Raw genomic sequence first — 22682 nt, 5'->3', positions numbered from 1 at the left:
ATTCATTTTAAAAAGAAAGTGTATCAGGTTTCTAAAACTTCTCAAAAACAGAGTATAACCTTTCTTTAATACTATAGGAAAGAAATTAAAACCTTATAGAGCCTTAGAATATAAAAATTATAAACTCTACCAAATACAGAAAATTTTGTTATTTTTCATAGTTTCTTAATATTTTATATGGTTTAACTCCATATAAAATATTAAGAAATGAATGCTTAAAATGAAATGAAAAACTTACATGCTTAAAATAATTATACATTTAATAAACTAAAATTACCTATACAATGATGAAGTTTCATGTGCTTCCATTGGAACCAAGCGTGCAAAAATATCTGGTCCAGACACATCTGGATCAGTTATACTGAAAGGTATTCCTTTGACTAAGGATGCCCCTTTTAGTTCAGGTAAACTACTAAGTGCCGGTACTTTCTCATGATACACAAACTCATTTTCCTTTTTAGATGAATTATGCCTAAAACAAAATGGCAGAATTACTAATACAAAATATTATCAATAAAAAACACTAATATTAAAATTATTTCATTTTACTGGCTGATGTTGAAAATCACATAATTTTTTTAGTATTGATTATTTTTACAGTAAAATTTAGCATAATAAATAATTTTCAAAAGTTGTACAATTATATTTTGGGCAGTTAGAATAATATCAAACCTTACTTCTAAATATAAAATAAAGAGGACTTACAAACTACACATATTTACAAATTATCATTTCGATTCCAAAATATTTACCAGCATTTTGTGTATTACACTTTCAATCTTATTTTTTTTTTCACCCAATTCCACGGAAGTTTCACACAACACTAAGTCTACTGACGTATGTTTTGAACTAAACCTACTACACTGATACAGACGAACACTTCTTTAAAATTTTAAGCGAACAATCAATTTTCAAAGCATTCCAAAATAACAATTTTAATATTCTATTTATGTAAATTTAAAGTATGATCTTAATTATTTTCTGTAGAATGGTATTAATGTGGTATAGATTAATGGTATAGATCAACTTCTCAGTAATCAAACATACAAAATAATAATTTGTATTGCATTAGATAAATATTATTACTCAAACTCAATGTTTATTTTATTAAATTTCTTTGCAGAATTCTGAAAAATATCCTTACTTGCCCCCAATAACATCCATGGTAAAGGTTAAAGATTCAGTCAAATCATTATTGTCAATATTCTGAAATAAAAATATGACATTGAACTTACAAATGATAATATCTATTATACATATTTATTTAGTAGATCAGATATTGAGAAACTCTAATAGTGGTCAACTAAATATCAAAGAGAAAAAATAATTTATCTCATAAAAACAAAACAAAGGCGAAATGAAAGGCATAAACACAATCAATTACTTTTGCAATTTTGAAGGCTTCTGTCAAATGATCATATGCTGATTGAAACCAAGCAACACGCTCTCCCCATTTTTCATGCTCTTCAGCCAAATTGCCCATATATAAATGAGAAATACTTGTATAATAAGACATCTTAAATTCAATGAATTTCTTCCAACTCTGTGAAAGAAACAATAAATATTTTATCATTCAAAATATATATTACAGAAAAACAAATGTCACACATCTCAAGAAATTGTAGAATAGCTTTCTAATTTCAAGTATGCAGTCCTAATCTAAGAATATATAGTAAAATTGGTTTATAACATGTTTTGCAGCAATATTCCATGTTCAAAAAATATATATATTAGTTATTCCATAGTTAATTTATGTTTAATTTCAAACATTTCTATAAAATAAATATTAAACACAACTTAACAAATTATTTTAAAAAATAATGTGAAATTAGAATCACCACAGTACTTAAAATAGATCTTATTTTAATTTTATAAAATTCAATAATTACTTTTGTGAACCTTTCAGTGATGATACACTGTTCTTCTGGAAAAGCAATGATTTAAGGCCAGAAGTAAAAATTTACGAAATGTAATAAAAATAAATTAAACGCCATTGCAATAATAAAATCAAAAAGTGAAATAAATGAAACTGGACTAATTGCTAGCATATTAATTTAGTTTTAAAAATTATTATTCTTTAAGAGATACTATCAAATTCAAGATCTAGCTTTATAATTATGCCACTGTTCTTTTGTACAGAACTTTTACTTTATTTCACATCTACAAATAAAATTAATTATTCTTTAATTCAAACTGACCACAAATTTAAAAAATGCAAGCACACTGTAGGAAAACAATAAGTGCTTAATGATTAATAAGTGTAACATTTTATAATCATAAACTTTTATTTGAGTACAAATGTTATATGTAGAAATGATTGGTAATTTTATATGAATTGTTACATAGTTAAACTGCAATAATTCAAAGCATGTACATCTTGGAACAGCAAAAAATTTGAGAAATAAGAACAAATTTTTAAAAATTCAATAATAATTGAAATTTTAAATTTATTATCAATCACTTATTATTGAATTTAAGAAAATCACTTATTATTGAATTTTTAAATTCAATAATAAGTGATTTTCTTAAATTCAATAATAAGTGATTAATAGGTTGATTAAGCATAAAAGCTCTCTGCCATAGAAGGAATGCCTCACTGGAGAAGCGTCTAAGGAAAAGCAGAACAGTACAAAGTTCGAAATCTGGATGTCCAGTATCCAGACTTCTAGACCAACAACAATTTTTTTTCAATGAATTTTTCCTTTGCTTTATGGAGAGTTCCGATTTTTAATTTACTTTGACATTAAATAAAACACCTCCATGTTGAAGAAACACAATAATTTATAAACACAAATCAGTATGATCAATAATTTGGCTCTAGTGGGCTTTTTACTTGGAATGCATTTTAAACCATAAGATTCTACATTGAAACACTGCTGATTATAACTTTGTGGGGTTTCATTTTATTTTCCTGACAGTTAATTTTATTTTGAAAACAGGCTTTCCTTTAAACTCTTATTTTCCACCACACACTTTCTTGCCAGAATGAGATTTCAATTTTGCACATTATGCAAAATAAGGCAGAAAGCTACTATTTAAGCTGAGGTCTGAGTTACTTCTGACAGAGAGAGTGTGTTCTCTCTTTCAGCCATGTTGTTTTGCTACTATTTAAAGCTTGCAATTTGACTGTCATGTATACTAATTGCTTGTTAACCTATGTTGGTGATATCAGCCAAGAGCCAACTATGCGTCAAACAGCTCTGTGCAGCTTTGGCTGATTATTCTATGTAGATTTAGTTTTAATTTTATGTTCTATTATTGAGTTAGTGTCAAAAGTGTTGAGGTATCTGTGAGAATGGGAAGTGCCTTCTTTTAATTGTTCTTGAGTGAATGAAAGAAGTCTTTTTACCATTATTCTTGAGTTGTTACTGATAGAACAGAACTTAGCGAATAGTCATTCACAGTTCTAGTAATTTTTAGCTCCAAGTAACTTTACAGAATCCTATAACTTATATCTCTAACACATATTGAATTGATGAATCATATTTTATTATTTTTTGCTTTCATCATAGCATTACTATCAACATTTGGTAGCTTGAGAAATGACTCGTATAGCAAGTGTAAAACAATTTCTTTCTTTCTTTTTTTAAGTGAATACCAAATAGCATGGTAACCTTTTCCGTTGACATTACACTTAACAATTATTTCGGATTTCAGCCTACTGCACTGCAAAGTGTTGATGAGGAAAAATTTAATATGAATTTCTTTCCATATTCAAAAAGTTCATAAGCTATAAGATTATATTTAGTGCTGTTTGGATTAATAATAAGTGATTTGTTATTCAGATAAGCTAAGAGCCGATGCAACCACACCAGGCAGCAAAATTTTTAGAATTTAGAAGAACACAAGAGCAATAGAATTAAGGGATGGTAAAAATCTTTAGAGAAGGCATTAGGATATAAAATTTGGGGGCAGTGAAAATTTTAACGGCAGCACCTAGCAGAAGAATTTAGGACCCGCAGAGATTGCACCAAGCAGCCAAATGTCTAGTGATAACCTTGGATAAGCCTTAAGTATAATTATTATTGTAACCCCATGGCTTAACGAGCGCCACATAGCAGCCACAGAGACAAAACACCGGCCAACAAAGACTATAGCACTCAGTCGATGTGCTGGACTCAAAACACAAAGCATGGTGTTCCCGAGATTTACTTTATAACTTAAATGTGTAATTATAACGCCCTTAATCTTAATGTTTTATCTTATTTGTGTTTTGTTAATTAAAACTATTTAAAAAGGCCAAGTGAGTGTTTTGTTTATGGTAGTTTGGGTTATATTATGTATTTATTGATTTGGGATTTAGATAAGCCTTAAACATGTGTGAAAAATAGATATAAGTATAATAAACAACTAAATTAATAATATAATCTAAGCTTAACATCCTCAGCAAATGACAGAATCAAGAACAAAATTTAGCAGAGAATGTCTTTAGTTGCTAATGCCATGATACAGTGCCAACAGTGTACAACAAATGTTAGAGAATCTTTAATAATGACAGTTGCCAATTTGAAGGTTATCAAACATTGCAAATAAAATTTGAGATTTTCTAATTGATTGAATTTGAAAAGAAATATGGAGAACAGGTAATAAATGAAGATGATCAGAAATTTTCCATTGTGATTGACTATGCCCAATAATGAATCAACTAATGGACAATGAAATCTGTAGTATGGTCCTAAATCCAAAAAAATATTGCAATTAATAGAGAATTTGTTAAGAACGAAAAAACTCTGAACGGCAATTTAGTAGGAATTCTGAACATGGCAATTACAGGACTTGAACAATCAAACTTTAAAAGAAGAAATTATGTCTATCCATAAAATTAAAGATATTAGCCAAAAAAAAAAAATTTATTGAGAGAAATGTTTAATAAAGCAAACAAAATAAATGTTAAACCTTTTTTGTAAATTTTGATTCCCTTAAGGTCATAATGACTTCATTATTTCATATACAACTCTTCATATTTTTTATTTTGTAATCTCTACATGTTAACTTACTAGATTTAAACTGATGATCTACAACACAGAATATTTCCAAATCCGCCCAAATCCGTATCTCAGACTTTGTACTGTATGTAACTAATGTTATCTAGGTGGAAAGCCCAGAAAATCCCAAGTCAACTAGTTTTCTAGAAACTGAACTCATGATGATCAAAATTAAATGGTTCCACATGCAGACACATTTAATATATGAGAAGACAAGCTCCCCAATTTTAAGCCAGCTACTCTAAATTATATAAACAAACATAAATACAAAAATTAAGTATTCAAAAATTAAGAGCAAAGTGAAGAAAGAAAAGCTGAACAATACAGAACAGGCAGAAACTACTGGAAAACCAACCAGGAGATTGCATATCGCCCAGTATGAGAGAGTATGTGCAAATATAGGACATTCTTGGGAGATGTCTGGTTGCTGTGCTTCACTAGCCACAAAGGAAAAACTGCATAACTGCAATCAGCACTGCTGCTCTTGCCCGCAGTACAATGAACCTAATTTTAAATAAAAATCTTTTGGATTTATCTAGGTCAGTAATGTTCACTCCCCACAGACTTACATCTTGAAGATGTTATGGTACACTTTTCACTGATTTGAAATATTTCTTCACAATGTTACATATCAAAGACCTGTGTTGTCTTTAATTTTTGCACCCAATTTTTGCACTCAGCAAGTTGACGTAGCTAGATGCTCTATCTCTAGCTAAATAACAACAAAACAAAATTATAATTCTGAAATAGATAAATATAGTTCTACACTTAAAATAGTACTTAATTTATTAATTTCAAATAGTAAAATCGCAATGTGAATGGCATAAACATATACAGATCCAAGTTAAATGATTAAACTCCAGACAAAATACTTTTAAAAATATCACGTGAGAAATATAATTTTATAACAGTTACTACATTATAATTTAAAGATGTTTCTGTATACATGAAGTTATGAAAGTCCATGTGCAGTCATCTCACAAGTTGTAAACCAAAGGGCATTACCAAATAAGCTATTAAGAGGTATGACACAACATAGCCTGACACTGCAGAAGCAATAACTTCTCAAATAATGTCTCTATTTGACATTATAAATGTCATAATTTTCTAGCCAGTCTCAGAAATTTTAAGCTATCTGTGCCATGTGTGTTTTTAAAGGTTTTTGATTTCAGAGAATTCATCCAGTATTGATTCTGCAGTTCTAATAGTGTCTTCAACTTCAATGAATCACAAGTCTTAAATTACAACAGTGAAACTGACAGAACACAACTAATTCAATCTGCAAAATGTACCAAACAAAGCAAGTCTATAGAGAATGCTATAAAATTCAAATACAGTGAACTGCCAAATGCTTGCTATAAGTCAGAAATTTGTCTCCGCACAATAAGGCAACTTTGAAGATGCCAAAAAGTAACTCATTACATCATTTTATGCAAATAATAATCAACTGTTAATTTGCTGTCGACATTACTTAGAAATGTTATTAATAAGGAATCATTATTAAGCTTTCTGTACATTAATAAATATGTTAAAAGTTCACTATTCAGTAGTTCAAGAGCTAGAACCTGCAAATAAATCACCAGCTGCATCAGCAGAAAATATACATTTTCCACAAGGAAACATAAAATCATGCAAAAGGCAAATGCAATTTAAAAAAAAAAAAAAAGTCCATATGAGAGCAGGGCTTAACCTTTTTATTCACAGGATGTTTATTGGCAGAAACCCTGGACAATGTCTCATGAACTAAGAGAACTTCTCATTGGTGCTTTGTTGATACGAAAGACATAATTATTAATTTCAAAATATTTTATCCACAAATAATAAAATTTATAAATGATATTGAATTTTCAAAAGAACTTGACACATCTACTCCATTTTGCAGTATAAGTATAAGAATAAGAGTAAAACTAACCTTATATTTGAAATCTACACGATTAAAGAGTGATAGCGCAAATACACAAGAATGTGACAGAGAATGACTTCAATAATTAAGATTAAGGGATAAGTTTTCAATTCTTATTTCATGCATTTTAGCCTCAGATTTTTCATTTTGTAATTACAATACTTGAATCATAATAAAATGTGAATGTAAATAAATGTATACCTTGAAAATTTTAGATCCAACTATATCTAAAATACTTCCAGTGTCCGTACTGGGACTGCCTGATACCATTATGCCCAAGGCGCATTTATAGTAGTCAAGTATTTGTGTTGCAATTTTTGCAGTAATTGTAGACTTCCTGCTGTCTAACATAGATTTTTCCAAAATGCATTCCTGGGCCTGCGCCTAAAAATTCAAAATTCTAAATCTATAAAAAATAATACAATACAAAAGGAAGCTAATTACAAATTAACAATATAATTTAAACAAATACATTATTGATTTTAACATATTTGCTGCAAGTCATGTACTGAGGCACAAAATGGTGGTATTATCTAAAAGCTATTCATATGGCCAGCGCATGTTAACACTTCATTTTCAGATTAATTGGCATTCTGTCATAGGTATATGTAGTTGTACAGGTGTGATAGCAAATGAAGTAAATTTTCCTTTTGATTTTATATTTTTCTCACACAATTTCTTCCAAAATATTACTATAATGAGTAACATAAATCACTATTTACCAGGCCTTCTCATCCTAAACACGCAAGGTTAAAAGATCTAATCACAGATAAAGTAGTTGCAAAATATTTAGAAGACAATTTATCAGATAAATAATGAGTGAATTCAATTCCTTGGATGAAGATTTTATTTCTCACACAGATGATTCAGAATATTTGGATAATAATACACATGAAGAAAAATAATGCAGAAATTTCCATACTACAAGAAACTATTATGTTAGGAAATGCAATAAGGGAAGATGAATAATATCGGTACTATTCCGTTTTGAGGACCGTAAAAAAATTGCAGTGAAAATGTATGCGCAAAAGCGCCAAATCTAGCCTACACGCTGATTTCAGATTGTGTAAGATTATATAGTTCTATATTTCTTAAGACGCCATTGAAATACTAGTTTAATTTTTAAACCCTTTTCTGATAAGTGCAGAATCCACCACTGCTTGACACGTTTTTAAGAATTGCTGATACTCGGTATCCATGTACACAGTGGCTTATTTTCACTTTAAAAAAATGTTAAGAAGGATAATTTCTTACAATTGTCGATATTTAATTAGCATTTTTCAGTATTATCAAAGGCACAACATTTAAACACAAAGGTTACAACAGAAATCTGAAAATTCAGCTGCTCTGGAGAATACAAAATTACAAATATAATTTTACATTGGAACTAAAAACAATTTGTGTCTTTCTCAGTCCCCAGACATAAACTGTTTCATAGTTTACTAATGTTTTAAATTTATTAAATTTGTGTCATTTACCAGTTCAGAAACAGAATAATCCATTTACTTCTCTTAATACACCAACCCTCTAAAGATGATGCATTAGGAGATGTAATTTCTTCTTTAAATTTTTACATTTAATATATCACTATTTTTGCATTGGACACTTTTCTTAATTATTCACAGCAGTTTATTGCTTTCGCAAAATGGTTCATTTATTGTCAGCTTTTTATTCCAGGCTGAATATATACTGTTTAAATTTTTCATTTAATTTATTAATATGTATATATTATAAGTTTGATTAAATTTGCACAAAAGACAAATGAAGCCAACTGAATAATGTGCATGAAGTAGGTTTTTACATCAAGTTTTCACAAGTAGGAATTTGGAAAAATTAACTGTGCCCTCAATGGCAATCCAGCCTGAGACCTTCCAATTGGTTAGGTAAATACATTGAGTACAGAACTACAAGAAATCTTTTAATTCTTTACAGTTCCCTCTTACTTAAAGTTTAGAAGTAGTTGGTAAAATTGAGGTAATGATGAATTATGATCGCAACACCTTACTTAAGCTGTATTTCAGTCACAGTTTCCCCCCCCCAAAGAACAGGATTTTGAAAATTTAACCAGGTCCTGAGATAAATCAAACCAAAGATTAACTAATTTGCTGAATATGAATACCGCAAAGATATATATGAGAAATACCATTCTTTAATGATGATTAAAAAAATTAAAGACTGATATTCCAAATCTGATCATCAGCTTATTCTTTCAGCAAGAAAAAGACGAACGGATTCTTTTATGATATTTGCTGCTGGTTCTCAGAAAGCATTAGAAACAGCTGGATTTCAGCACTCCACACACAATTTTAAATACCTCAAAACCAGCACATACACTCAAAATATTAATGTAGAAATACAGAATAATAAAATTAAATTAAATTTAAAAAATAAAAAAATATATTAACATTTTTGACTTGTTAAATAATTACTAAATAATGAATAAAATTTATCGGCATATTTTAAACAAATGAATCATATTTGGTGATTAATTGCATTTTTCGTTCCTAAGCATTATTTGGTCATATTTGATCATCGTGAAATCATTATGCACAAATATATATAAAAAAAATTATTTACAGTTCAATTGACTTATTTATTACTTCTTCAAACTTATTTTGACTATTCAAATATCAACTTTTTTCAGTGTAAGAGTAATTTTATTTCACCAAAATAAGAATTATGTCAAAAGCCTTTTTTTAATAACTACATCTTTTAATTACTACTAATTACTAACATTACACTATTTCTAATTAACTTATCATTGTGCCAGATACTTAAGATTGGCAAAGAATAGCATGGCACATTGTTAAATAATTACGAATGCTAAGCTTCATCTTAAGTTAGAATTACAGCAGGTACACAGTTTGAAAAGTAACAAATATAAGTAGGTGAAATTTACATACCAACATAATATTTATGAAAAATATAAGAAGATCATGAGACATGTCACTACCCTTAGGCTGTGGATAAGTATCACGGAGATGCTGGAATGCCCAAGCCGCACACTGAAAATGTGTGCATGCGATCTTCATGCCCTATTAAAATAAATCCATACATAAAAGAATGATACAAATACTGATTAAAAACGCCTGAAAATGAGAAATGGCATATTTTAAAAACTTTCTAATTTAAGATAACTTTTTTAACATTCTGCAAATTTTCTACATTACTGCACCACAATAAAGACTGCCAACATATACACTGATAACAAACTTAGGGCCCTATTCATGACATTTCTAACCACAGCGTTAAGTGAGATTTACGGAATCACATGGTACTCTGACGTCACAAGTAGTTAAATCACAAGTATTGGTATTCTCATCAAAGCTAGCATTAAATTTGACCGTTAAATTGACGAGACGGCTGTTAAAGTAAGGACATGTCTGACCCCTCATGTTAAATAAACAGATGGTTATAATTCTGGCAATAAACATGGCGGAAGGTTTTGCATCAGTTTTAGCTGAAGCGTATTTGGATGAAACCAGTCGAATTTCTCTGGGTCGGCAGCCAATTTTCCGTGATCGAAGCAATGCATTCGATTTACATAAAATATAGACAATGGATAATTAATTATCGTCAAGATTGATGAATTCCGGACCCAGGAGAGGTAAGTTGTTGATGAGGTAAGTTCAGCTTTGTATTTTTCCATAGAATTTTAGAAAAATTACTCTTCGTATTTCTTCAAAATGTGTATTTTTATTTCACTGTCACTTATCGATGATCAATTGATTTTATAAATACACAATCAATTGCAGAATGTGCATGTGTTTGTGCAGTAAAATAACGCCAATACTGTTTGTGATGTTTCTTTTATTATCGCAAATAGTTTATACTGTTTGTAAAATTGTATCCTACATTTCATGTTAACTTTGTGCTGGGTTATCACAAAGGTTAAAAATGTGATGTGCCTTATTTTTATTTAATTTTACTGTACAACTGGCAATTTAAAGTAGCATTCTATTTTGATTCTAATATATTGCCGCCAAATCTGCTAGTTGGCGCCAGTGTTAAAAACTTGATAGTGTGATCTAAATTATAAATTATTTTGTTTTTCTTTATAGTAAGATAAATATATTCTGTACTTTTTATGAATTTTGAAGACGTTAAGTATTAATTTAAATATTCGACAAATTATTTTGAGCCCATTATCATGCTTTATCTAGTAGTAAATCTTCAGGTTGTATTTTTAAGTATACTTACTTTAAATTTATTTAAATGTGTAAACAGGAAATATGTTTTAAGTAGCTTTACAAAATTAATTCTATTTTTGTATAAAAATTAAAATTTATCAGAAAATTTTATTCTTAAAAGTGTGATTAAATTCATTTAATACATGTGACTGTTATTATATACTAGTGCTTTAGATTATAGTGTTAAATTTCATGCATGCTTATGTTAAATTTGAAAGTACATTATAAAGAAAATCAATTTGTTCATAAATTTGTCGTGGAAGATTTCATGCTCAGCTATATCAAATTTACTTTTGTGTGACCTTAAATTTGAGGCACCGATAGTGAATCTGTTTTGCCATATTCATGATTTTGATTGGAAAACTTAGTGCTACTGTGAAAGAATGATCAACTGATTTTTACCTTATTATTGTAATGATTTGCAGGATTTTTCATAATGTGATGTTGCATATGTTTTACTCTTCTTTGTTATCAAATACGTAAAAGAGTATATTCCTAATCTGATATTTCTTCTTTTGTAAGAGTGTAATATTGTGACACTTGGGATTTGTTTTCAGAGCACATAACAATATTTTTTTTGGGGGGGGTTGTTGTTGAACCAGTGTATTTTATTTACTTGTTGCTTTAAAACAGGTTTTAAATCAAGGCTATTTTTTTCTGCCTTCTCAGTATGCACATAAAACTTACTTAAGCTATATTTTTAACAAATTAATGAGATATATGTTTTAGGTTAGCTGCTTTAATAAAAAAAGAACTAAACTAAAATGATATACCTTTAAACATTTTATTGAAAAAAAGAATATTATCTTAGCAGTGTTAGCTAAGATTTATTCACACTTTTTTTTTCATTTACTTTGATATTTCCATAAACATTCATTTAAATGAGAATCCAGTAAAGTAAGATCATTCTATATAAAGCTGTTGATTTATAATACAAAAAAATATCAAATTACTGCTGTATTTTAATATAATGAAATAAATTGCACTACATTAGGAAAAAGAGTAAAAAAAGTTCTATTTTTGCATACAAGAGGCCTTAATCTATCGATCTGTAGCTAAATGATATTTTTATGTTTTTACATATGGAAATTAATTAATAAGAAGAACTGTCATTTAAGCATTGTCCTTGCAATGATATAGATTGAATCTTATATAGGTTATGGAATTATCATTAAATATTCAGATAAGTGTAAAATTAACAGCATATGTATATTTTTTCATCATTTAATGCATGTAAATTCTTATAAATTTATCAGTATTTTTTCTATGCATTATAAAATGTAGTTATCAATAACAAATAATTGATTAGTAAATAATATCTGAAAATTCTGTATGTAAAGGTATTATTTTTATTTATTTATTTATGTATTATTTTTTTAATTTCGTTTTACCTGAAAAAATGTTTTTGATGTGGAATTTTTACTCTACTAAATCTATACAAAAATTTATTTTTTTGCCATCAGAGAACTGAAGTATTTTTTACAGCATTTAGCACTTCAATCTAAAAGCATTATAATTTAAAGGTGCATGTCTTGAACCAGTATCATAAAGCCTTTAGCTGCCTTTTCTGGAAACACATGCAAAATAACATTTTTAACCAGTTTGCTACAATAATAGATGCTGGATTCCATATGAGCAAACTTCAAATAGCATATTTAAAATAAAAAACATACTTTATATGCAGACATGCTATACATTTTTTTCAGAAGTTTAAACTGTGAACTTGCTAGATATATTAAAGTGCTAGCATGCACTTATGTATTTATCATGTAAAAATTTATTTACAATTTTAGAAAATTATCTATTGATTCAGGAAAGTTGTAGAAACTTAAAAATTCATGAAGTTGCATTCATACCAATTCGTACCCACAGCTTTTATGGCCTCTAAATATTTTAAAATGTAATGTAAATAAAAGTAATAACTCCATCAGTACCGAAATACCACAGCTGAGAAATTAAGAATTATCATACACATAGAACACTGAGAGACTTCTAATTTTTATAAAGGAAAAAAGTTAAATAGATATGAAAGTATGATTATAAATCCAGTACAACCTCATAAAAATTTAAGCATACAGCTGCGAGAAATTTATTGTCAAAAAATAGATTTTGAGATGCTTAACATTATGCGTTTATTTAAAAGTAAAAATTGAAAATTCAATAAAGGAATTCAAAAAGAAAGTATTTTTAACTAATATACAAATGTGAAATATAATATATGAAAATGTTTTAGAAACTTAAAATAACTTAAATCATACGAGAAATTTGGCAGTTTAAAAAAAAAAATACAAGAAAGAAGCTGAACTGCAGAGAAAAGAAGGCGGGCAAAAGCCACACATCTTTATATGAATGCAAAAAATCGGAAATTTGGATACCCTAGAATGTTAAATAATAAAGTTTTAGCTAACACTGCTAAAGAGCCAAAGATGGCAACCCAAAGCTGAATTACAACGCTAAAGTGTAGCTACAACACGAGGCATACGCTAGAACATGGATGACTAGCAGCCTGTATCTCTAGTAGCTGTAATATGATTGGCTTATTTTAACGAACCTCCCCCAACTCTCGAATGAAGGTTACTTAATGTAAGGATCCCTCCGACGGTCATTATGACAAATGCCAATTTAACCAATAGTCCTTATGGTTATTGCAGATGTAAAATTTAGCGGTCGTCCATTAAGAAAAAATCGTTATTTACGTCCTTATCATGAATAGGACCCTTAATCTCCAATTTATTTAACCACTAGATTATGAACTTAAACATCACTCTGACCAGAAGTGAAACATGCCAATGTAAATTTAAAAATTATACACTCAAAAAAAAAAAAAAAAAAAAAACTTAGACGTGCCCATCCCGGAATCCCCTCTCCTTTGCAGAAGATTTGTGTCTGCTTTCAAAATCCAAAAGTTTCATCAAAATTTATGCCAAACTATAACCACTTTTTTTTTGGCACAGTTTCAAAAAGGCTCAACTCTTATTTGTACACTGCGCTAAAAAAACAGGGGGACAGTTCTATATCTCCAATTCTACTGGGCCGATTGACAAAATTCAAATTGCGTTTTCCATGTCTCAAAAGCGCAATTTAGGATATATATTAGATTTATATATAGCATTGTTGTAACATAGGTATTTTGAACAAAATCGGGCTTTTTCTGAAATAACATACCAATGTTTTCCATATTTCGATTCTATGAGCAAATTATGCCTAAATACCAAATTTTGTAAAATTTGGTGCAAAATTTATGGAGAAAATCAAAAATTTATCTTGGCACAGTTTTTTCTCAGTCTGCACGAAGAATAATTCACTTGGCGAACTTCTTAATATATGGACAATTATTTTCCATATCCTTCCATTATGCCGGAGCAGGAAAAAAGGTACTTTGTTCTTACCTTTTCACATTGTGCATGAATGGAAAAAGTCACATTGCTTCTACATTCAAATAACTTAAGTTTCTAAACCACATTTGATGTTTTATCGCTTTGAACAAATTTGCACAATTTCAAAACACGCCAATATATAAATTCACGTATATCTTCAGAAATCTTGAATAAAAAACTGTAATTTTTTGCAGGTATGCTTAGATATACGTCTACTTTAAGATCATGGTAACAATTTTATAGATTATAATTCAAAAGTTTTTTGAAAAATTTATAAAATTATTTAAAAATACAAATTTTAAAAATAAATCATAAAAAATGGGTGAGTTTTATTTGAAATCAACCTGAATTTTGAAATGTGAAAGGAAGAATCAAATAAGTTTAATAAAAAAGAGAGATTAATAAATACATAAACTCAATTAACATTGAGGAGCTACAATTTTGAAAGCTAATTTTTTAAAAACTACTTTTGCGATTTTTACAAAACTTGGTAGTTTGGCCTAATATGAGTTGCAGAATCGAAATATGGAAAAAAAATTGACATGTCATTTCAGAAAAATTCCGATGTGTCAAAATGACTATATTAGAAGAACAACTACTATGTATAAATCTAATATATATCCTAAGTCACACTTTCCAGACACGAAAAACACATGTTGAATTTCGTCAATCGGCCCAGTAGAACATGAGACATAGAACTACCCCCTTCCTTTTTTTTTGCACAGTGTACATATGTAGCATAATATGTATAAAAAATTTTATACGATTTCCATGCCAAAGGACACAAAATAAATAAATAAATAAATAAATAAATCCTACTTACAAGGCAAATCTTAGCTTCAATGGGCATAACTGAACTAGCCTTGCTTCTAGCAATAATTAATGTTCTTAAAGGAACAGTCTAAGAACTGAATCATGGAAAAACTGGGTTTTGAAAATAGAAGTGGTGTTACATGTACCACAAAATTTTCTGCTCAGTAACAGAGAATATTGCTTCCTACATAAACTGTTCTTATTACATATTTTCAGGCATTAAGATATTTAATCTTTAACTCTTGTCTGGTGTCTAACTGGTTATACAATCTGTCTCATATTTGTTTTTAATAAAATGAGAATTTTATTAAAGGCTACTTTTATAACACTGCTAACAAAATGATAAATCTTATAATAATCTGGCATATTTACATTATTACATATGAAATGGAAATCTCATTTTCAATTTGAAATGGAGACAGCATATTTCTTTGGTAAGAGATGTCTCGAAAATGGCATAACAAGAGTTTTAGAACAAAAACAGATTACAACTATACCTCAGAAATACTAAAATATGTGAGATAAGTAAACCATTATAATTAACTTTAAGATAAGTGAAGGAAAGAAATAATCTCATTACATGTTTACTTAAATCACTGAACTGTCAGAGATGTGTATACAAACCTATTCCCACTTCTAAACAATTTACCAATTTTTGAAGAATATAAAAAATGAAAATTAAAATATGAAACATTTTTCATTCAGAACCACAAATATTTAACTCAAAGAAAACAGCAAAAAAAAAAAAAAAAAAAAAAAAAAAAAAAAAAAATTATTATTATTTTTTTTTTTAAATTTCCATTACATTGTAAAGTTTTTATTTTGACCTTCAGACAAATTCTAAACATCTTTACTTTTTCAAAACAGAACTAGTATTTACAGTTTTAATGAGTTTACCAAGGAAAAATTTTGCTTTTTTTATTTTAGGCACCATACCCAAAATAGGGTACTTTTAAATAAGAAAATTTTAATAAAAATGGGTACTTATTTATTACCATGTCAATCGTGAAACTGTCACTAAGTAGTGGAATTTAGCGCTGATTGTAGGTAAGCATGATGTAACATCTGCATTTTGATTTGATGTAACCCAAATGATTTTTGATAAAGTACCACTGGTTTTTACATATATGGATACAAATTAACTATTACTGCTGTACCTTTTTCTTGCATTTTGAAAGAAATGATGAATATTTGGACTTTTGCAAAACAGCAAGCAGTGGATAATTTTCCACAGTCTAAGAACTGAATAAAAGCAGTGGATAATTTTCCACTGCTTGCTGTTTTGTAAAAGCATTTGTGGATAAGCATGAGATTCTACTTTCAAAAGATTTGTATATTAATGTACAAGATATGGTTAGGTGAATATGGCTGACAAAACAGAAATAAAAATGGAACAATTAACTGCAGGAAAATAGTACTCGTAGTATTTTTAAACAGATCCCGCAAAATTAGAAGGCTCAGCAAAACAGTAAAAAATCGATGAAAACCTTTTTATGAAGTGATTTGAACACCGACTGTTTATTAAATAATGTAGCATTAGTTCTTTAAAAATTCCGTACAAATGACTGGCATAACTTTGGCAGTATTTCTACCAACTTTCATGGTTGACAAGATAATACATAAGAACCTAAAAATGCTAAAACAGGGGAAAAGAGAGAAAGAGAAGAACTTATATGGCTCTTGCAATGGTATATAAATTTCTTTTATGCCTGTTTTTGCAAATTGTGATGTAGGGTAAAATACCTTTTTCACATACGACAAAATTGCTTCATTTTCACTTAATGATAAATCAAGAATTGCAATAACTTTGAAGCCTGCCCACACACACCTGGAAAAAACTTCTTAGGGGGAGGGGTTTCAGATTTCTTGGTACAGTACAAAGTTTGAGATCCAAAATCACCGAGACTTCAGCAATTCCAGATATTTCTGGATTTTAGACCACCGGCTTAAATCAAGTAAAATATCATGTAGAAATTGTACAAACAATTTATTAATATTTCTTTAAGAAAGCAATATTTTGCATTTTTATTCAGGTACTGGTGAACATTTTTATGCCAATGTCATGGAGCACTGTCTTGCTGCAGAGTGAAGCTAGGAACCGCTTCTTCCAACTGAGGAAACAACCACTCTAATAGCATATCTTGCTAAATACACCCGTTAATCGATTTTTCCATGAAGAGAAAAAGATCAAAAACACAACTCTTGGAAATGGCACCGAAAAATTTCACCTTTGGCGAATCACTCTCATGTTCCATTATGATATGCGGATTTTCCATGGCCCAAAATCGTAAGTTATGGTGATTAATTTTGCCAGAAACATGAAAAGTGGCTTCATCCATTAGCACAAGTCTGTTCATGAAGCTATCTACTTCCAGCTTATGTTGCATATTTCCTTAGAAAATTTTATGAATAGTTTGTCATCATAAGGTTTTAACAACTGCACCATCTAAAAGGCGTATGGATGGAATTGTAGACATTCTTTAGCACATGCCACACACTGAGTTCAAAACTCACATGATGTGCTGACATGGTGGGACATCATAATGTAGGGATTTATATTTATTTTAACTAGCAAGTTAAAGTTTAATTTAAAAATTTTTCTATATGCCTTCATTCCTCTAATTGTCAATGCCAGAATAGTTAAATTTTGTAGCGTGCATGAAGGAATGCAAATTTCTACTTTGAAAGGAAGTATTTAAAAGCTGAGTTTCTGTGGGAGGAAAGTTAGGCTATAACCGCCACCTCTGCCGTAGATATGTTTGCTTATTGCTGGTGGCTTAATTGCATTTACTTGCTGCCACTGGTTTCGAAGAGGGTTTAAGTTACGAGATCTCGCTGAGCCCTGTAGGTTAGTTCTATCACTTGTTAATACCTTCAGCTTTTAGTTTCATTACCTGATTTTCAGTTACCGCCCAAGCAGAGGCAAAGTTGGTAAGCATCGAGTTGACGCATTGTAAATTTTAAAGAAGTAATAAAGGGTACTTAAACCCTTCTCTTGAGTAGTTACTATTATTCCAGTCTTTCATACAGAAGTGCACCTGTTGGACTATACAATAAAAACATTTCACAAATTTTTTCAACCACTTAGGTTTTGGCTGTCATTCATTCTTCCATTTCTGATTTTCTTACACAAGCACAAGCATGTCCTGAAACTGCATCATTGTCCAAAGTTGTTACAATGTGGTGGTTCTTTATCAAATTTTGTGAACAAATGCCATTGAACAAGGATAAATGATGTTTGGGAGTATTCCAAAACACAGTGTGCTTTCTCCTGCATGGATGATGGCATTTTGATTAACAATAGCAGCGATTTTGTAACAAGAAGATTTTTTGCTTCTCTCAGATAAGACTTGTATAATTGTAGTTTCAGAATTACAGAATTAATCTTTTTTGGTTTAATAAATCAATTACAGAATTTGTACTATGCTATTCTTTTTTATTCCATTCAATACAAAATTCCATGCGTTTCTAGAATACTTGGCAGGTTTTACTTCTGCACATGTGTCTAAAAAGCTAGTTTATATCTGGGTTTCAGTATATGTAAAATTCGATACCCCACTAGCTGAATGACAGATGCACATTCTCAGAGAAAGACTAAAATGGAGAAGTTATCATTTACTAAAACTGTAATTTAGAAAAGATTAATAACAATACACAGAACAAAATAAGCTGTTTCATACCAGAAAGTTAAGAGAAAAATGCAATTTCTATGGAAAATGAGATTTCACACAATCAAATTCTTTCCCCCTTGCCTGCTGCTATGATAACAAAAGAAAACTAGTACAAGTGCCCTTCCTACTGTAAATAACTTGGGGCTTATTGTTTAGGTCACACAGGAAATTGCTAACCTTCGAACCACTCAAGGGCTGAAAGTGCAGGCACTTCAAACATCAATCAACATAGTATTAGTGGCCAAGGCAAAGAACATCCACATTACTGGCCAAAGCAAAAAAAAAAAAAAATACATATTCTTTGGCCAAAGTGTTTTCCTCAGACAGTAGGGATTTGAAAGGCTTTTATTGCAAATCTGTTTTATCTCAAGTATCATATTCTCCAGTCCTAGACTTTGTATAAATAAATAAATAAATAAAAGGGAAAAAATTGCAAGTAATCCTAATATTAGATCTTCCAGATATTTGAAGTCTGTATTTTGGACTTTGCTGTATTTGGCTTTAGTTAGTGTTTTAGGTTTGTTATATTGCTTGGAGATAAATACCACCAATCCTGGTGATTAATTGCTGGCTGCTAGTAAAACTAGAAAGTATCTAATAATTTTAAAAAACGAGTTCAAAATTCATAAAATTATAAATCTGGTTAGCTTGTAGTAATAAACATTAGCCCAGTATCTTTGTTTTGAAATTTATTTATATTCTTAAAAAATGTTGTTTTGAATTTTGTTTTGATTCAAACAACTTTTTTTCTTATTTAATTGGCTACATTGGGTTTTTACATATTTTATAATATTCTGTAACTTTCAGTATTTTATAAAAAGCTTTAGTACTTTAATAAACATATCCAAAATAACATCTTGAATATCATAGTATGACATAAAGTTAGAAAAGAAACAACCTTGTACTTGGCTTTTATTTTAGTCATGCACAAAGCCAAACACAAGGTTGCTGCTTTGATATTTTAAGTTTGGCATGTTTCTCTTCTATCTTGATCCATTATTTGGCAGGTTTCTCTTCTATCTTGATCCAATATTAGCAAGCATTTATCCAAAATTTCTAAGTTACAAGAATTTAAATAATTTAAGATAGCGAAAAATATTAATAATAAATGAGAAAAGTCAAATAATTATTTTAAATACAGAGATTCATAGAAACATATTTAACATAAGGTCTATTAAAAGTAGGGGAAAATAGTTGAACAAATTAATCTTTAGAATGCTCATCAACAAAAAGAATTTATGTGTTAAGTTTAATTATTGATAGCTGTAATGGTCTATGCAACATTATTCTCATCATAACTACGCATTTAAATAACACATTGCTGCATGTAATCCATGAATTAGCTTGATAATTTTATTTAATCACAATTTGGGACATGACAGCTATCTTCCTTAACACCTTACCACATCTGATCTACAGTACTCCAGAGGATGCAATCCAAATGTTTTGTACGATTTTCTCAGACTACCACTTACTTGAGAAATCAAGGCCAAAAGACCTTTATTCTGCAGGAAAAAAAAAAAAAAAAACTACAAAGTTTACAGATTTTCTGGCACACAAACCCAGGCTCAACAGAATATGCATACATACTGCATAATTTACCACACTATACAAGGTAGCAAAGTTTCAGGAATGAAATGCATAATTAAAAATCATAAAACCAGACTCAAAGATGGCTCAAATGCCTTTATCAAAATTTACTGAAGTTTTAATAAAAACAGAAATGTAAAATCGAAAATATATAAAAGCAGATCTTTGAAAACACGATCACTTAAAATGTACGTTCACAAACTATGTTTTATTGATGTTTCAATGATAAAAATAACCTTTGACTCAATTTAAAATAGTAAATTTAGAACAAGTATATGAACTCTATTCTATTACCTCAGCATCACTTCTTGAATCCATAGTTCCTAATTTGGAATGTAATGCACCAATATTGTATAGTATGCATGCTTCTTCATATTCAATATCAGTGATGTTGTATGCAACTCCTGAATATATATCCGTCCTGCCATAAAAGATAAATTAAAATTTATTATTTTTAATTTAATAAATTATCCAATAAATGATAATTTTTTTAATGAAACCATTTAACCAAATTAGAAAAAGTTACATTTTACATCTATTTGCCACAAATGATTCTTTAACTGTTAGCTCTTGCAAAAGAAATTGAATATGAATAAATACAGACACTTCAATTCACTTATGCAACAAGTTCAGTTCCATGGAGATTTCTGATAAGAAACATGTACAAGCACACGCAATACAGTGACTTCAGGAAACACGTGAAAACATATAACTCAGGGGTTCTCAACCAGTGGTATGCAAGAGAAAAATAGGTGGTATGCAAAGTATTTTTAACTATTATATTCAAAAATTAAAACCCCAACATCCTGATTGAGTTCCTTCTCCAGCACTCATAAATTTATATGATCTGAGCTTTGTTCAAGAGTGGTAGTGGTAGTAGTACATTATAATGGTGGTACTAAAGGTTTTAAATTTTTGTTTAGACAGTATGCATTAGTCAAAAGGTTGAGAACCACTGGTTATCATAAATTAAGGAAAAATCACGACTACTGAAAAGTTACATGTAGAATTAAATGAAACTTACCCACAATATACAACACATAGTAAGGTATCAAATAACATAAAAAGAAATTACCAAACAAATATGGTAGTATAGATATTAGCACATGTATAAAATGAACAAATCGAAGGTGTCAGTTTGCTATAGGAAAAGTACCTTCAATATGGAATACGATCACCTCTAGAAGCCATACAGCATATACAGCGATGTGTGATGCTTTCAATTATGCGGTCTATCAGTTCCATAGGAAGCGAGAGCCGTTGCTCTTGCAAAGGACTTGCAAGTGCGATAAGGGTTTGAAGGGGCGGATTGAGAGCAGTTAGACATCTCCCTAAAGCATCCCAAACTTGCTCGATAGGATTCAAGTCCGGGGATCGAGCTGGCCACTCCATGCGCATAATTGTTTCCTGTTGAAAATAATCATCTATGATGCGAGCCCTGTGTGGTCTTGCGTTGTCCTTCTGTAACAGGAAAGCATCACCTATAGCCCCGGCATATGGGCGCACATAAACATCAAGGATGTCATCTCTATAAATCTGAGCATTCATGGTTCCCCTTGGAAAGACATGGAAGTCTGTGCGTCCACCCAAAGAGATGCCACCCCAAACACAGACACTGCCCCTTCCGTATGCATCTCTTTTACGGATGTTTGACGAATGATAACGTATTCTAGGTTCTCTCCATATCAAATAACGCCTACTATTGCTTTCTACACTAAACCTTCACTCATCCATAAAGAGAACCGCCCTCCACTGATCAGGCGTCCAGTGGACATTATGTCGTGTCCACTGAAAATGGTCCCTCCTATGACGTGACGTGAGCGGCATATAAATGGGTGATCACCTTGCCTACAGACCACCTTTGTGAAGCCTGCTACACACAGTTGACGTTGACGCGAACCTTATGGTGGCTGCAGCAAGGGAGGATCTAAGAAGAGTCGGAGTAGTGGTTCTATTCCTGTGTGCACATAATGTCAAATATCGGTCATCGGCGCTCGTCATAGCAGTTGGCCGTCCTTGGCTAAAACTCCTAGAGGCCGAATCTGTGGTTTGAAATATCCTCCAAAGTCTATGAACCACAGAAGGACTCACATATAGCCATCTGGCCACTTCTGTTTGACTTTGTCCTGCCTCTAGTCTCCCAATGGCTCTCC

General features: G+C 30.1%; 1 protein-coding gene across 2 annotated transcripts in view; it reads right to left on the bottom strand.

The window, feature by feature from the left end:
• mop (tyrosine-protein phosphatase non-receptor type protein myopic) overlaps positions 1–22682 on the bottom strand; it is a 120634-nt gene that overhangs the window by 75202 nt on the left and 22750 nt on the right. For both annotated transcript variants that reach the window (XM_085820149.1, XM_085820148.1), the window contains exons 4-9: positions 20824–20950; positions 9792–9923; positions 7090–7272; positions 1385–1543; positions 1145–1206; positions 278–472 (exon numbers count right to left, since the gene is read on the bottom strand). In XM_085820149.1, coding sequence (XP_085676275.1) covers positions 278–472; positions 1145–1206; positions 1385–1543; positions 7090–7272; positions 9792–9923; positions 20824–20950 — 858 coding nt within the window. The remainder of the gene's footprint in view (positions 1–277; positions 473–1144; positions 1207–1384; positions 1544–7089; positions 7273–9791; positions 9924–20823; positions 20951–22682) is intronic.

The sequence above is a fragment of the Stegodyphus dumicola genome, chromosome 7 (assembly GCF_044657685.1).
Source record: "Stegodyphus dumicola isolate Sdum_Otavi_A_Nest chromosome 7, ASM4465768v1".
NCBI classification, from domain to species: Eukaryota; Metazoa; Arthropoda; class Arachnida; order Araneae; family Eresidae; genus Stegodyphus; species Stegodyphus dumicola.
The sequence above is the reverse complement of the archived record's forward strand: the minus strand, read 5'-3'. Positions and strand labels throughout refer to the sequence as shown.